We start from the raw sequence: 15,287 nt of genomic DNA, 5'->3' as shown, positions 1-15,287 counted from the left end.
CTCCAAACCTCATTATTTCTGAAAGGTAAACCCAAAAATGAAAATGTCGTCAGTAATTCCTCACCCTTGTGTCGTTCCAAACCCTTAAGGCCTTCCTTCGCCTTCAGAACACGAATAAGGTTATTTTTGAGCTTTCTGACAGCAACACTGTAAAAAAAGTTGTTTCAACTTAAAATAACTTGTTAATATCACTGCCTAACCATGTTTAGTTTAGTCAACTAAAATATTCCAGTTGTAACTTAAAATTTCAAGTTGATTCGACTTAAAAGTTTTAGGCAGCAGGGTAACAAGTTATATCATGTTGAAACAAGTATTTTTTTACAGCGAAGAGTCCTACTGCGGTCAAGGTCTAGAGTCGTAGCACATCGTTAAAACAAGTCCATGTGACATCAGGACTTCAAATGCAATTCAACGAAGCTACAAGAATACTTTTTGTGCGCAATGAAAACAAAAATAAAGACTTTATTCAATGATTTCTTCTCTTTGGGGAGAGTCCTTCACCATTATGATCGCAGATCATGGTAGGACCCTTGCTGTCTATGCAGGGGCAGAGAGCTCTTGGATTTCATTGAAAAAATTCTGTAATTAATGGCATAATTATTTGATTATAATTTTGAGTTATAATTGCCGAAACTGATGTCGGAATGTGAATTTTTAATTTGTGCATTTTCTACGTTTCAGCAACATTGCTTTTTGTTTGTTTTGAATCCTTTTCATGTCTGTATTATTGCATTATTATTATACTTTTTTTTTTAAAACAATTTATTTCATTTTTACTCCATCAGGTGAAATATTTCCTAGCAGAAAAAGCTAAAATATTTTTTTTCCAGTTAAAAATTCACTTTAATGGCTTCAAGTTCATTTGAATAGCCCTGGTTCAGTGGCCTATGAGCTGAAAAAGTTATGTATGCTTGTATCTGTAGCGTGCTATTTCAAATGTTCTTTGATTTGAGGCTACGTTTGGATTAGCACTATCGTATGCAATTTGACTAGCGTGCAACATGATGTGCTAATTTGTGACGACATGTTGCATCGATGTGCAGTCAGCTAGTATTCGGGTTTCTGGGATGCAGCCGTGTTTTTGCAGATGAGTTCATACTATTATTAAGTTTTCAAATCATCATTGCACATACCGTCGGTTCAATCCTAACATCTCCAGCCGGACGAGGAGGAAAAGTGAAGAACACGACCCACCTCGCTTTCAATTCTGTCTTTTTCTCTCTGACTCTCACTAGCTGTCCCATTGTGTTTGCTAAATGCGGCAGGCCTGTAAGACAGCCATAAAAACAATGTAAATCTGGGCGACGGGGAAGCGCGTGAAAGACCGTATAGTCCATCTTTTATTTCGCACCCCTAAACCTGTGGCCTGTCCCCTCCTTTTCCCGCTTCCCTCTCATTGCGATCCAAACTGTCACCTTTTATGGGAGCGTGTGATGGCTTCACTGTGTATGAGTGAGCGAGAGAATCTGGGCTAAAGAAAGAAAAGCCGCGATCGAAGGCCCCATTCATCGCTTTCTTTAACAGCCTTATTAGCTGGCTCGTTCGGAGTGAATGGGAACGTTTCTTTTATGAGGAAAGGGGGGATAAAAAAAGCAGGAGGCTCGGACAGCCTGGTGGAGAGGAGAGAGGAAAAACAAGAGGGAAAGGCATATTCGCCACAGTTCCCTCCTCCTCTCCTAATCCCGACTCTTTAGCTTTCTCCTCGGGATCGGTGAAAGGGCCTGTCCAATGGAGGAGACAGTTTGGAAGGGGAGTGCGGAGCGCGGCAGGGGGGCCCCTCAGTCTCTGACATTTAGGGGTCATTGATTAGGGAGGCTCCCTGTGTGAGCGCTGGGACAGAGAGGGCTCCACGGGGGAGCTGCGCGAGGGAGTCTATCGGGCACCGCTAGCAACGCTGGGAAAACGACGGGCTCCGTATGCAGCGGTACGGATGATACGTAGCTCAGTTTACGCAGGGATTAAAGGAAGTTACAAATCCGTCATTATTTGCTCACCCTCGTGTCTTCACGGACCTTTTACCAAACTTTACGCAGCTCTTTTGCGTATGAAAGGCAGTTTGCATTTCCAGCAGGATCCAATAAAACAGAATAAAAAACGACTGGTTGATAGCTTTCTTTTAGAAAGGAAATCAACAGTTTCTAAAATCTACAACTTCATGCAAATTTAACAAACATTGTAGCTTATAACCATAATGCTGCTTAAAGCAAGACAAAAATATAATCTGATCATGGCTTTTTTTATAATCTGGTGCAAATATAAAAATAAACGCTACGCATTTTACACTGTGTTGAACTTTAGAGGCATGTTTTTGTGTCATATGTATTAAAAAAAAATTATTAAATATTTTCTAAATGATTTTGAATGAAGTCTTATGTTTACCAAGGCTGCATTTATTTGTTGAAATATGCATAAAAACAATAATATTGTGAAGTATTATTCTAGTTTAAATTAAGCTGAATTTATAGCATCATTACTCCAGTCCTCAGTGTCACATGAATATACATACATATATATATATATATATATATATATATATATATATATATATATATATATATATATATATATATATATTTATTATTATTATTATTTTTTTTTTTTTTATTATTATTTTTTTTTTTTTTGCATTGTTTGTGATCACAAAAGCCTTGGTTTCAAAAAAAACAATTTTTAAAAATGTTAATTATTTCAATCTTTTAGTCGTTTTTGCCTTAATCTTTGTTTGGCTAGATTTGTGAGCCTTGGATAAACTTTTTCAATGAATCTTTAAGACGTCACAATGCAATTTCTTAACATTTACAGACATTCTTGGTCAAAACGATTTAAAACGGACCCAAGTATGCGCGCAATTTAAAAGGCCCGGCCCTGGGGTCTCTGGGGCCCCCGAAGGGTTAATAATCCGCCGGGTCCGCCGCTAGGTGGCGCGGTTGCGGCGAAGCTCGCGCAGGGGAGGAGGGAGACCCCCAGTTCCGGACAAACTTTGCGGGATTGCGCAGAACAGTTTGAGTCGATCGGAGGGAGCTCCAGCTCCGAGGTCTGTGATTGGAGGAGTCCAAAAACTATCGGCCAGGAAACGTCTCCGGTTTCAGGGGGGGGGAGTGACATTTCTTCAGGGGGTTGGAAGGAGAGAGAAAAAAAAAATCTGTGTAAACCCGACAAAGCGTCCGAGAACGGCCAGTATCCTCAGAGACTGCGCTCGTGTCACTGGATGTGTATTCTGGGATGGATGTTTTATTCGGTGTTGCATCTCGTCTAGCCGAAGGCTGATGCGCGACAGCCACTTGGTTCACGGACGAAAAAAAAAGTTTGCGGGACGCGTCGTTTTTTTTCCCCCCTCTCTCCTGGAAGGATTTACCCAAACACGCACGGATACTATCGGTGGCTCGCTGTTTGGCATGCGATCCCGTCTTCGGCGCCCCCGTTGGATTTGGGAATAGGGAATAGTTTTGGTCGCATTCCTGCCTGGATTCGGCCCATGAGCTCCCCGTTTATATGCGGATCCTGAACTCCACTATCAGCTCCTTCTCTGTAAGTCGCTCGCGTTCGCGTCTTAAGCGGAGGTTCGCTCGGCTTTCACGGAAACGCAGCTTTGTGTCATTTGTTGCGCGTTTCGACTTTTACGCAAACGGTAACGCGTTACGTTAAACGCGCGCACGCTCCGGCGTTCTGGTCACTGTTCGCTGGAAATATCATAACCTCTGTCTATCACGATCAGCCTTTGTGACGGCCTTGCGTTTGTCGGGCTCTTTCGTCGAGGTCATTTAGATGAATATTTTCACTTAGCTGATCTAAACGCGCGCACTTTCTAGACCAAAAAAATGATTAACGCATGCGAAAGATCGGGCTGCTGTCGCTGCATGAGGAGAGTGCCATTTAAAACTGACGCCTTAAATGAAAGCTGCAAGACCAGCGACAGTTTAACACGCGATGTGGGAAAAGGTAAACGTTCGCGAAAACGCGTTTTGTTATTTTTCCGCCGTCGCGAAGGATTGCGTGAAGTCAAAAAATAAGTATAAATGAGTTATGCATTTTTAATGCATTCAAAAGAACGTGCATTTTCACAGCACTCGCGTGCAGATTTGCATTCAGATTCAAAAAGTTATCATTTTTTTGGCGTTTTTCTAGAACAGCGTGACCAACCTGTTTTTCTTTCTTGCTTTTTTTTTTTTTTTTTTTTTTTTTTTAAATCGCTGCAGCCACAAAAATGATCCTCAAGCGTCCTGCCCTGAAATCGGTGGACGCAATTAGTTCTTATAAAAATGAAACGAGTTTGCTTTACAACGTTTACTTAATCGTTATTAATAATTGGGCTTTGGATCAGCCCGCTATAACAGAAATGAACTAGAATGCTGTTTGCAAAACTCAACTCTAATCGTACTTCAGATACTAATTAGTGTCGACCTGATGATAAAATCCATTCACAAAGCGATCTAGTTAGTCTTAAGTAATAAAATCACGATAAACTCGTTAGAGTTGTTTTTTTATATAATGGGCCTCGATAAAGAACGACCATTAGGCTCAAGTAACAATTCAGATGTGATCAGAAGCACAGCACAGCTGACTCCAGGGGAGCATCACTGTTTTTTTTTCTGCATTGGCATCGCGTCCTTTACGCGCGTTCCGATTTGAATGTGAACGGGACGCGCCGATCAACGCGTTCGGATCGCGTCGCACGTGCCTATCAAAACGAGAAAAGTTCTCTAAAGGTGACGTCATGCATCGCGTCGGGAAACCTTCTTCAAAATCGTGCGCGTGCAGCGACCCCGGGAAGCGCCGGGGGTGGGTTCGCTCGCTGTTTCTATCCAGCGCGCGCAAAAAATGCGTTTTGCGATCTCTGAGCGCGCGATCGGGGAGGAGGATAAAACAGTCGCTCGCGCTGCGGCGTCGAAGTCCCGCGTCGCTCGCCTCTCACGGTAAAAAACCCCAAAAAACACCGCAGAGGAAACCCATCAGCTGTCAGTCGTCTCGCAAGCGTTAAAGCCCGCCGTAAAGGCGCACGCACGAGCGCGGGACAGATCAACACGCGCGCCAGAGCCGCAGAGTGACGCGCGCGCCTCCGCTTCTGAGCGATTCCCGCGTTTTCAGTGCGTTTCCAGCGGTCTTGTTTCTGAAGGGTTTGAATCACCACGTTCATAGGAGCTCTGAACTCTCGATAAAGCAGTTTCTTTCACAACAACGACGAAATGCGAGTGATATAACAGATACATCGATATATAGAACGATAGATACATCTTAAGTGCTGGGGATGACATTTTCTAAACGAATTGCAATGCATGGGAACATCTGTAGTTTGTTAAATTGCAGTCCTGATAAAACAAATCACTCTTTAGCAAATTGGAAAATGGTCCTCTCCGTTATCATTCTGTCAGTTGTTTCGAAAGTTAGCCGAAGTTGCAGGTAGCTCTTGAAACAGTGGCCGACCAAGGTGTTTTGTCGGGTTAGTGTGTAGGTGTCAGATAGTAGGTAGGTCTAAAGCATCAGAGCTTTGGTATGTCTGTGGCAAGGCTCGTTTAACAGCATTTTGACACGTGGGCCTTTAGTTTCTATCCGTCTCTTTCATAACTAGGCCCACGCACTCTCCCCGCGAGATAGCTGTGCTTCAGAGCCGACTGGTTTGAAAGATGCACGCCAGATATGCAGCGCAGGGAGTGTTGTTAGCCAGAGCCTTTAATGGATTGTGACTCGCTTTCTAATTGTTTCTCCTCTTGTTTTTATTTCGGGGGGGTTCCCTGCCCCGTCGCCGGCCTCTCTGCTGCCCTCCTCAGCCCAGGTGATTGGTGGGAATTCCAGTGAGTGACCGACCGTGCCGCCTGCAGTTCATGGTTGGGTGGAGTCCCTCAGATGGGATCCGTGTCCAGGGGGAGGCCGAGGAGGGGGGGATGGGGAGACACGCCCGCTGCTGACGGGATGTCCGCCCGAGGGTGGCTTCTGGGTGCGCTCCTGCTTTTGACCCTGGTAACGGCGTCCGTGGCAAGGCCGTCGACGAAGATCGCCGAAAAGCTGGAGACTGCGAGCGAACGCGAAGGTAAGGAGTAAGAGCGACGGAATAACGTTCACCCGTTTTAACAGCGGGGTCTTGTTTGGAATTCTCGATACTTCAGCGGTGACAAGAAAACAGATGCTTCTTTACTGCTTAATCGCTACGAAAACAACCCTCTTCTCGTACGCAGCTGCACCTATGTGTGAAAAATATTTTGTTTTTATTGGGGGGGAAGTCTTGGGGAAAATAAGGAATTTGGGTGAAGCAAAACATCGCCGCGCGGAATTTCTCGCGGTGCAGGTAGGATTCCTCATGGCTTCATACATCATTAGTCGCAGCGCAGATTTATGGGATGAAACTTTTCAGAAACGCTTCGCGTTCAACCTTTCAAGACAGCCAGGAAAGTTCTGAGGAGGTGCTGCTTTGCAGTGATGTGCGGTTTGGAGGTTTTATGAGTTGCTGTGTGCAAACCCTAGGAAGTACTTCTTCTGCGTGGAGCACGTCTTTGAAACTCCGATAATTATGTGGAGAAAGCGGTTTAAGCGCATATCTGGCATCTTTGAACCGCGAACCCTGAGGTTTTATAATGTATGGAATTATTTTTCGTATGCTATATACTCACAGCAGCTCGTTTCAAAAGAGTCGCTTTCAGGATTTTTGCGGTTCCACTCGTAACGTCTCTTTTCCTTTCTCCCCCCATATTTTTTCTCTCTCTCTCTCCATCTGTCTGAGTTTAATGTTGTTCAGAGTTGAGGACCACACACATACCTGCTAGCTTGGCATGCAGATGCAAACCAACCCGTATTAGTTTGTTTGGGAAGAAAATAAACCTTATATGCTTTCAGATTCGAGCTCAAATGAAAGAAGAGATTCTCCGCTCTTTTTGGAGGTTTCCCGACTTCCTTTTAACGGGATGTGGTTTGTCATCGTCCTCATTCCTAACTCTAAGTAAAAACACTCATTTTATTTGCTCCTTTGGCACTTTCTGAAGTGGTAAATTCCCAGTGGCATGTAATCCTGGCTCACATTCTGCCATTAGTAGTCGCGGTTATTGATGTGATTTTTCCATTTCGTTCGGGGGCAACAGGTAATGAGAACTGTTGCGTTGGATAAGTCTGCTTTTGTTCCTCTGGCCTTAATCACTATGTTAATTAAAGGGTTGTCAAACACAATCATTGGAAGCGGCCACCCCACCCCCAACCAACACTTTCCAGATGCCCTTTGACCTCAGGGTTAAAGGAGATCCATAGTAGGGTCAAAGGGAAAGTTCACCCTAAAATGTTCTGACCTCATGTTGTTCAAAACCTGCTTGACTTTTCTTTTTGTTTTGAATTCAAAGCAAGGTAATTTGCAGAATTTCCCAAAATGATTAACGATAAAGATTCGTCAGAAATGAAATTTAAGTTGTTATTCACTGAAAACTGGCGTAGACTTGCACGGACTACTTTCATGTCGCTTGAAACTTCTTCTATTCTTCCTTTGTATGGGAAAGAGCCGCTCAGAAGTGTTTTAAATATCTTGCTTCTCACAAAATAAAGAAACAGACAGAATGACGCAAGAGTGAGTAAATGAAAGATTCTGCTTTTCTAGATGAACTGTTTCTTTAAGAGTAAAGCCTTGCTTAGCGTCTCAAATACAAAAGGCTCTATTACGCAACATCGCGTTGCATTGTTCTACGGGTTATCTTTTGTCTAAAGTCAGATGCTTAACTTTTCATCTTCTGATGCTAAGTGGTGTATGTTGTGGAACTTCGTAAGACGATTTGCACCTTTCTCTCCTATCATATGATGGAAGATTACGAGAGGTCATGTGACGGAGGATTAAGTGGCTGAAGTGGTGTCATGTGATGCTTGTAGGCTGGGAGCTTTTGGTGAAAGGTGGAGAGCGCTAACCACACCGGTTTCTTGTGGTACAGACGCAACTCAAGTAGACGAATGGTCGTGCTAACCGTGTTTACTTTTTGCACCAAAGGACACTATGTGTATCAGTACAACAAAAAAGGCCTGCCATTAAACGCCCACCCCTGGAGGGAAACTACAACAGCCCCCACCTGATGCATGCAAAGCCCACCAAGGGCTCAGTTGTGTTTCTGGGAGGGGTGGTTGTTTAAGATAGCATATCACTTTGGAATTCCTGGGCTGGCTTTTCTGTGAGAGTTATATGAACAAAATATTCCATTAGCTTCCCGAATCAGCAACGTCGCTAACTTAAACGAGTTTTTATTTGGAACAGGCTTCTCTGTAGACGTGATAAAGGCCGGGAGAGCGGTCGAAATCTCCTCGGAGGTTGGAAAACAACACATTGTGAAAGTGTGGGAAAGCAAACTTGGATCAAATGTAATCTGACAGGGCTTAGAGCACAATAGAAGTTGAAGATCTTCGCCCTTTATTCTCTCATTCCCTGCCGCCCCATAAGGTTTGTGGTTGGAACCAGAGGTATGGCCAGGCTGACCCAGTGATGGAAAATGTGGAATCGCGCAAGCTTGTTCGGATCATTGTTATTTGGATTGTGTGATTTATTTCTTGCCGTTGGAGTGGTTCTGCTGGTGTTTTAGTGTGCGTGTGTGCCCTGTTGGTTTGGACAGAATTAGACACAGTCAAACGGAGCTTTGATGATGTTTAAAACATTGGCCGGAGATCCAAGCGAATATCTCGCTGTCTTTCCTGCCATCACTCTTTTTTTTTCCGGAATCGGAATCGTCCCCAATTCTTTGCTCTCTGCCTTTTTAGCTCCGAGGGTTTTCCTCTCGCTAACCAGACGTTCCTGTTCACCACAGTGACAATACCCGAATCCGAAAAGAGATGCTCGGCCTCTCGATAAGCGTGCCTTAAAGTGACCACCTGCGTACAGTAGGGGGTTTCCTGGGCGAATCGTCCTCTGTTTAACGTCCTAAATCATGATAGTAAGTCTCTGTAATAAAAGTGTCAGCTCACACCCTTTGTTTATTTTGTTTTCTCGGGCGAATAAAGCCTCACTCTCCCACTAAACAAACTAAAAAGTTTTATTTTTCTTCCAGAAAATGTTTATAGTGCAGTCGGTTGCTGTAAACTTTGCACTGTTTTTTGTTAATACGTGTGTGATTTCTACGTAGTCACAAAAAGTAACTGCGATTTTAATTATTTCAATGACTTAGAAAGTAACTAGCACACCTCACCTCAAGAAGCCACATGATTTGATGCATAGTTCGTGCCTGAGGCACAGAGTAAGTCACGTGCTACATTTTAAAGTTAGCAATTTGCTCAAATCCCCCACCAAATCTCCGCGTTTATGTGTGACTCCGGAGGTTTTGGAGGGAAAGCTGGCCAATGAGATTTGCCCCGGATGCTTGCGTTGCCGTGGGCGCCCCTGAGAGGCCTGTGCTTTTGGCTGGGCATGCCATTGTCATGACAATAAAGCTCGGAGAATTACAATTTGAAAGGCGATTGTGATTAGGAAAGAAAAGGAGCGGCTACGGAAGAGTGTTGGGATTTAACAGGAGCAGAAAAAGGGAAGGGTGAGAAAATAAGGAAGGAGGGGAACGTGACAGGAGAACAGGGTGAATGCGCAGCTCGTGTAGAGTTAACTTGCGTGGGGCGGCCTGGTTGTCTGCTGAAACCCTGCGATCTAATTATCAGTGCTTGCTAAAGTAAGCATCACTAAATTTAAACAGGCCACTAACCCTAGCTACTTTTCATTATGCATTTTTATAAGATTGCATTTGGCATGTCAACTAAAGTAGCTTCTAAAAATTGCTAAAATGCATTTTTTTAAACGAATCACGTTCCGTGATTATTCATTGCGTTTGGCATCAGTGAAGACTTTTGCATGAGCAAAAAAACCTTTTTTTAAGCATGTTTCATTTTATGCAAGTAATAATTTTAGTCTTATTAATACAATTATGCTTTAATTTAATTTTAAGAATACACTTTTTTTATTGAGTCATATTTGGCATCAACTACAACATCCGAATGAACGAAAACTCTTTAAAAAATGAACAAATGTTTTATTCATTTATAGTTTTTTGATCATTTTGTGTAACTTTATTTCGCATTTATATGTTTGTATGAAACTGCACTTGGCATTAACAAATATACTAGTACCTTTATGAGCTCTTAGAGGTTTGCAACTCTCTGGTTGGGAAATCCTGGGCAAGTGGAGATAGGGTGTATATGTCTGTTATCAGAGAGCCGTTTCATCATTGTCTCGTCGCAGACGCATCTCATCCGCCTGACCCCGAGCACTCAGTGAAGCGCACAGCGGTCTCGATTCCAAGCGGGCGGGGACAGAAGGATGATAGTGTGAGAATTGGACAGACTGGATCCTGTCACAGTTTGGTTGAGAGCCTAATTATCTGTTCTAGCGGAGGCGCAAATGAGACTTGGTGGAGCGGACGGGAAGTGCGAGACAGGCCGTATCCGTCACTCCTGACGGGACGTTTGATAATAACCGCCACTCACAGCGCGCTTTTCAATAGCCTTCCCATCAAAACACAGGAGAACAGATACAGTCACACCTCAAGAAATGGAGTTTGAGGGTTTTTTTTTCCTGCACGTGTTTCGTATATTATTCCACTTTCAGCACACAAGGAAAAGGCAGCGTTTATTGTGGCATAGTAGGGATGCTGCTTTGACCTTTCCCAAGAAGAAAAATCAGGAATTTGCTGGATGTCAACAGGTTGTGGATTTGTGGAGGGTCTGTGTCTTGTGGATGGCAGGGGGCCGGTTGGCAGGGTGAGGGGTGAAAGGTCAAAGAGCAAATCAGAGGAGCGGGAGGTGGTGTTGATGGTAAAGAACAGATGTACTGGACCTGAAGGCTGAGGAGAACGAAAGCATGCCAAATTATTAAAGAGGTTTGATCTTGCATCAAGTTCCTCGAAATGTATCGAAGCTTTTTAACCTTTGAGTTACGAAGCTGTTTTTAAATGTCGATAAAGTCCGCTAAAATCGATAGAAACCGACTGGCTTGTCTTTTCTTCGTAGCACTGCTGGTAAAACATGACGGTGGATGTTAAGTAAACATTTAAAATCAAATCAAATGAGCTTGAATGCACCGGAAACTACTCTAAATACAATTGTCTTCCAAATGCGTACGTGTAGAAAAACCATAATCATTTGGATTGTTTAGTTGGAGAGCTCTTCTGTCTCCTTCCAAGCGTTTTTTGCATGGCTCTTTCTGCTTTCAGCACGCACAGCTTAATCTTTTGCACTGCTTGCTTCAGTTCCTCTTAGCATTTTATCTGTTCGCTATTTGTATAGAAAAAGTTTAGAGAGACTCGATCATTCTATAGAGTTTCTTAAGTGTGTACGTAAAAAAAAAAAAAAACTGATCCACATGTGTTGGCTCTCTAACAGGAATTGAGTGGGAGCAGGCCTCGTTTTTTTTTTTTTTTTTCGGTTTGTCTTTAATCGTACAATAGAGGGAAATACGCAACCAATTACAGTTAAATAACAGTTGGACAAACAGAGGCCTCCGGAAGAGCAAGGCAATGAATACCGGTCCCATCAATCAACAACAGAGTTCGTTCTAAGGCCGCACCGTCGCGAAAGTCATAAAGGAAACGGTAATTGTTTCCGGAGTGACGAAAAAAGGAACAATACGGGAACGGAACGTGTGTAGGGCAACCCGCCTGGGGAGAGAGTTTAGACCTTCAAGCACACTCCAAACCCCTCGAGGACCGAACGCAAGTCATATGACTTTCCCTTCCTGTGGTGTGCAGTTCAGTCTGCCATAAGCGTTCACAAAAGGACAAGAATGTGCAGAAAGATAGGTGTGTTAGTGCGAGAAAGGTTGGGAGTGTCTCTGATTATTTCTGACAAGTCCGACCATGTTTTTCCATACCTCTCGCTTTCAAAGTTTATGTCTTTTTGTATGCTTAGAAAGCTGTTTAGTCTGCCTTAATTCATAGTTTCCGCCAAGACGCGGCTGGTTATTGTTAGTACTGTAGAATCATGGGATCTCCTACAGCGCATGAAAGTTTATTAGCCGTCCTCAAACGTCACGCATTTGCATTTTGGATTCACTTTTTGTTGTCACCGAAGTGGATCATGGTGTACCGGACAAATTAATGAACAATTAGTCCGGGGTTGTGCTGAACGTGTTTGTGGTCTGGGCTGCATTTCTGCGGTCTGGGTTTAATCATCCAGCTATGTTAATTGCCCAGAAATGTAATATCTGTGCTGGTGTAGCTCAGACTGTATCATGCATATTGTACAGTTTCCATCTGTATTAGCAAGTGTTGATGGCTTTTTTCTGAAGGCGGCTTCGACCTCATTTGAGTCATCGTGTATCAGCGTCGAGGCACCGATGTGGTTTCTGTGCACTGCAGGGTTCGTCGTTGTTTATCATTCTACCCGTAAGATTAAGTGAATTAAATGGATAGAATAACTTGAATTCCTCTCTCTCTCTGCTTCTCATTCTGACCTGATTGGGGCATTTGATTTCTGTTCATCCTGGCTTTGCTCTTAATGCAATCTTGGGTGAATTGAAATGGATATAGTTGGTGTGTTTTGCTTCGCATAACTAGTCAGCTGATATGGGTTTATAACGAAACGAATGTTGAATTTAAGTGAAAAAAAAAATCTGCATGTATAATATATTCAATATATATCTATATAAGTATATACATATGCGAACAGTGTTTTCAGTATATTTGTCAAACAACTAATCATGATTATCGCATCCAAATATATATGTATGTGTACCATGCTTACTTATTATGTACATATAAATAAACACACATACAGTATATATTTAGTAAAAAAATATATATATATATATGCATAATAATTATACAGTTTACACACATTTTATGTAAACAAAAGCTTTTATTTCGACTGTAATAATCATGATTAATAATTTTTAAATATATATATATAAAACGATTTATTTGAATGTTATGCAAAATGAACTAAACATTTTCAGATATTTGTACTCACGCTATACGGAAAGGGTTATTGTTGAGCACTCCTTTAATGCTCACGCCACCTTATTTCAATCTGTATTCAAGCCTTAGATTTTTCTGTTTTAGGTGCCTGGCTTTGAGGCCAGTTGGCGTTCCTTATGAGCGTTTGGCTAGCCAATATAGTCATTGTGGAGCATAATTAAAGATAATGGAATAAACCGGCAATAACGGGCTCAGTCCTAATGCGTGAGGTCGAGGTTGAAATGACAGGGAAAGGAAAACCGAAGGCTCTGTTTATGAAATGAACAAATATTGAGCTCTATTTCTCGACTGGCACTTCTTTCATGTCGGCGCACTGCTAATGCCACACTTTTTTCCCACTGGTACTGCATGCTTCCAGAAACGCTCTGTATACACCATTCACAGCTAATGGGACGCTCTGAGGTGTCTGTATTTGGGATTTTTTGACTTTTGGGTGATCTGTTCATTTAATTGAAGCCTCTTCTCCACACTAGTCACTCTAGGGATGTTATTTTGGTGCAGTGTTTTTCGTCTTACACTCTTTCTCTTTCTCTGTGCACCCTTTCCTCCTGCCCTCCTCTCTTTTCCCCTTCGCTCTGCAGAGCCTCCAACCAAAAACCAAAACTCTAAGCCCACACTGTGCTCGGTGCACCCGGGTGAACCGCTCAAGCTCAACTGCCCGCTGCCCGAGGCGGCCGCCATCGTCTGGACCAAAGACGGCTCCTCGCTGGGCCCTGACAACCGCACGCTCATAGATCAGGAGTGGCTACACATCCGCGACGCCACCCCTAAGGACTCGGGCCTGTATACGTGCAGTGCCGCGGGATCCCGGGCCGGCGACACGCTTTGCTTCATCGTAAACGTTACAGGTGAGACGCTTGTCTGCCAGAGGTGGCGCCATCTACTGAATGAGACTGTGATGTTCGTAGATGAGTGTTCGCACGCCGTATCTGCCTGAACTGAATGGTTCTGTTTGTCTGTTTTCATTGCATTTTTACAGTTTGCAGTGCAATGAAGCGGAAGACGTTGTCTTCAAAATGAATTGATGTTTGCATGTGTTGTTGCTGCAACATTCGTTGGCTCTGTAAATTGAGTTTTTAAACATGCCTGATGTTAGCTTGCACTTTTTGTTATTGTGCTATACAGACATTTTGTCTCATTTAACAAATATTTTTTACAGTTTTTTTTAGCTAGCATTCAAAGTAACTGGTGCACAATCTTATCTTACAGTAACATTAAATTATACATTTAATTTTTTTGCAACATATATATATATATATATATATATATATATATATACACACACACACACACACATACATATATATATTTAAAAATATTCATATATATATATATAATTCTATATATTAATTTTATATATGTAAATATACATACATATACCGTATATATAGAATTAGTTGATTAATTTCTAAATTCATTATATAAATATATTTATTAATACATTTGTGCTGTCAACACATACAGTATATATTTTGATAATATTTACATGTATTTCCATTTAATCAATTAAAACAATGCACTTATTGTGCACATACATGCTTTTACATTGTATATATTTATATTTATATTATTATGATAAATATGTTTAATATATAAAAATAAAATTTTTCTGAAATGCATACATTTGTGTGTGTATAAAATACGTAGTATGCATACATATATGTAAACAAATACATTTATTTTGGATGCGATTACTTGTTTGACAGCACAACAATAAATATTTTATACAGTCAGTAAGTTAAATTAATGTAAATACAGTAATTATGAACTAAAAGTTCTTCATCTCCTTTACTTTTCTTTCAGTTTTCATGCACGCAATGATTGTTCATAACAAATGAATGGCAAACTATGGTATCCGTCCTAACAGGTTCACATTTTTGCTTAAAAAATAAAGACTCTTAGCAGTAAAAGTTATACTATTTTAAAAATGACTGTGCTTCTGATTGGATGAGCTGTTCAGCGCTCTTATTACTGTATTAATGTGTCAAAAAGTGACGTCAGGAGAAACAAAGCACGGTTATAGTATTCCCGGTACTCTCTGCAGATGCCATCTCATCCGGAGACGACGAGGACGACACGGAGCGATCGGAGGATGTCGGGGTGGACGGCGAGCAGATGCGTGAGTATCGGGAGCGAACACCAGCGGTCACAGAGTACCATGTGAAATTTCCAATGTTGCATTTAGATGCATACAGATTTTTTTATTAGCATAGGTATTGTTTTTTGCCATTTTTGTGACTGAAACCACATTCTGGTGACAGGACAAGCTCGATGTCAACTATGTCACCAAGCGATTCCAGCACACATATTCCCAGAATTCCAGGCCTTCTCTTTCCATCTTCTTTGCGTTCCACGTTTCTCAGGTCCACGAGAGGCCTTTCTGTA

The 15,287-nt window shown here is 42.1% G+C and overlaps 1 protein-coding gene across 9 annotated transcripts in view; it reads left to right on the top strand.

Annotated features, from left to right (window-relative positions):
* The first annotated feature begins 3,006 nt into the window (after positions 1-3,006).
* The window catches only part of fgfr2 (fibroblast growth factor receptor 2), a 46,080-nt gene continuing 33,799 nt past the window's right edge, over positions 3,007-15,287 (top strand). For 2 of the 9 annotated variants that reach the window (XM_043255032.1, XM_043255033.1), the window contains exons 1-4: positions 3,008-3,528; positions 5,766-6,025; positions 13,484-13,750; positions 14,947-15,021. In XM_043255032.1, coding sequence (XP_043110967.1) covers positions 5,842-6,025; positions 13,484-13,750; positions 14,947-15,021 — 526 coding nt within the window. In that variant the 5' untranslated portion in view covers positions 3,008-3,528; positions 5,766-5,841. Of the gene's footprint in view, positions 3,529-5,765; positions 6,026-13,483; positions 13,751-14,946; positions 15,022-15,287 lie in introns of all 9 variants that reach the window. The other 7 variants (XM_043255029.1, XM_043255031.1, XM_043255034.1 and 4 more) reach the window with 6 other exon arrangements.

Source organism: Puntigrus tetrazona, chromosome 13, assembly GCF_018831695.1.
Source record: "Puntigrus tetrazona isolate hp1 chromosome 13, ASM1883169v1, whole genome shotgun sequence".
NCBI lineage: Eukaryota > Metazoa > Chordata > Actinopteri > Cypriniformes > Cyprinidae > Puntigrus > Puntigrus tetrazona.
Note: the sequence above shows the minus strand (reverse complement) of the source record. Positions and strands in the feature narration are given on the sequence as shown.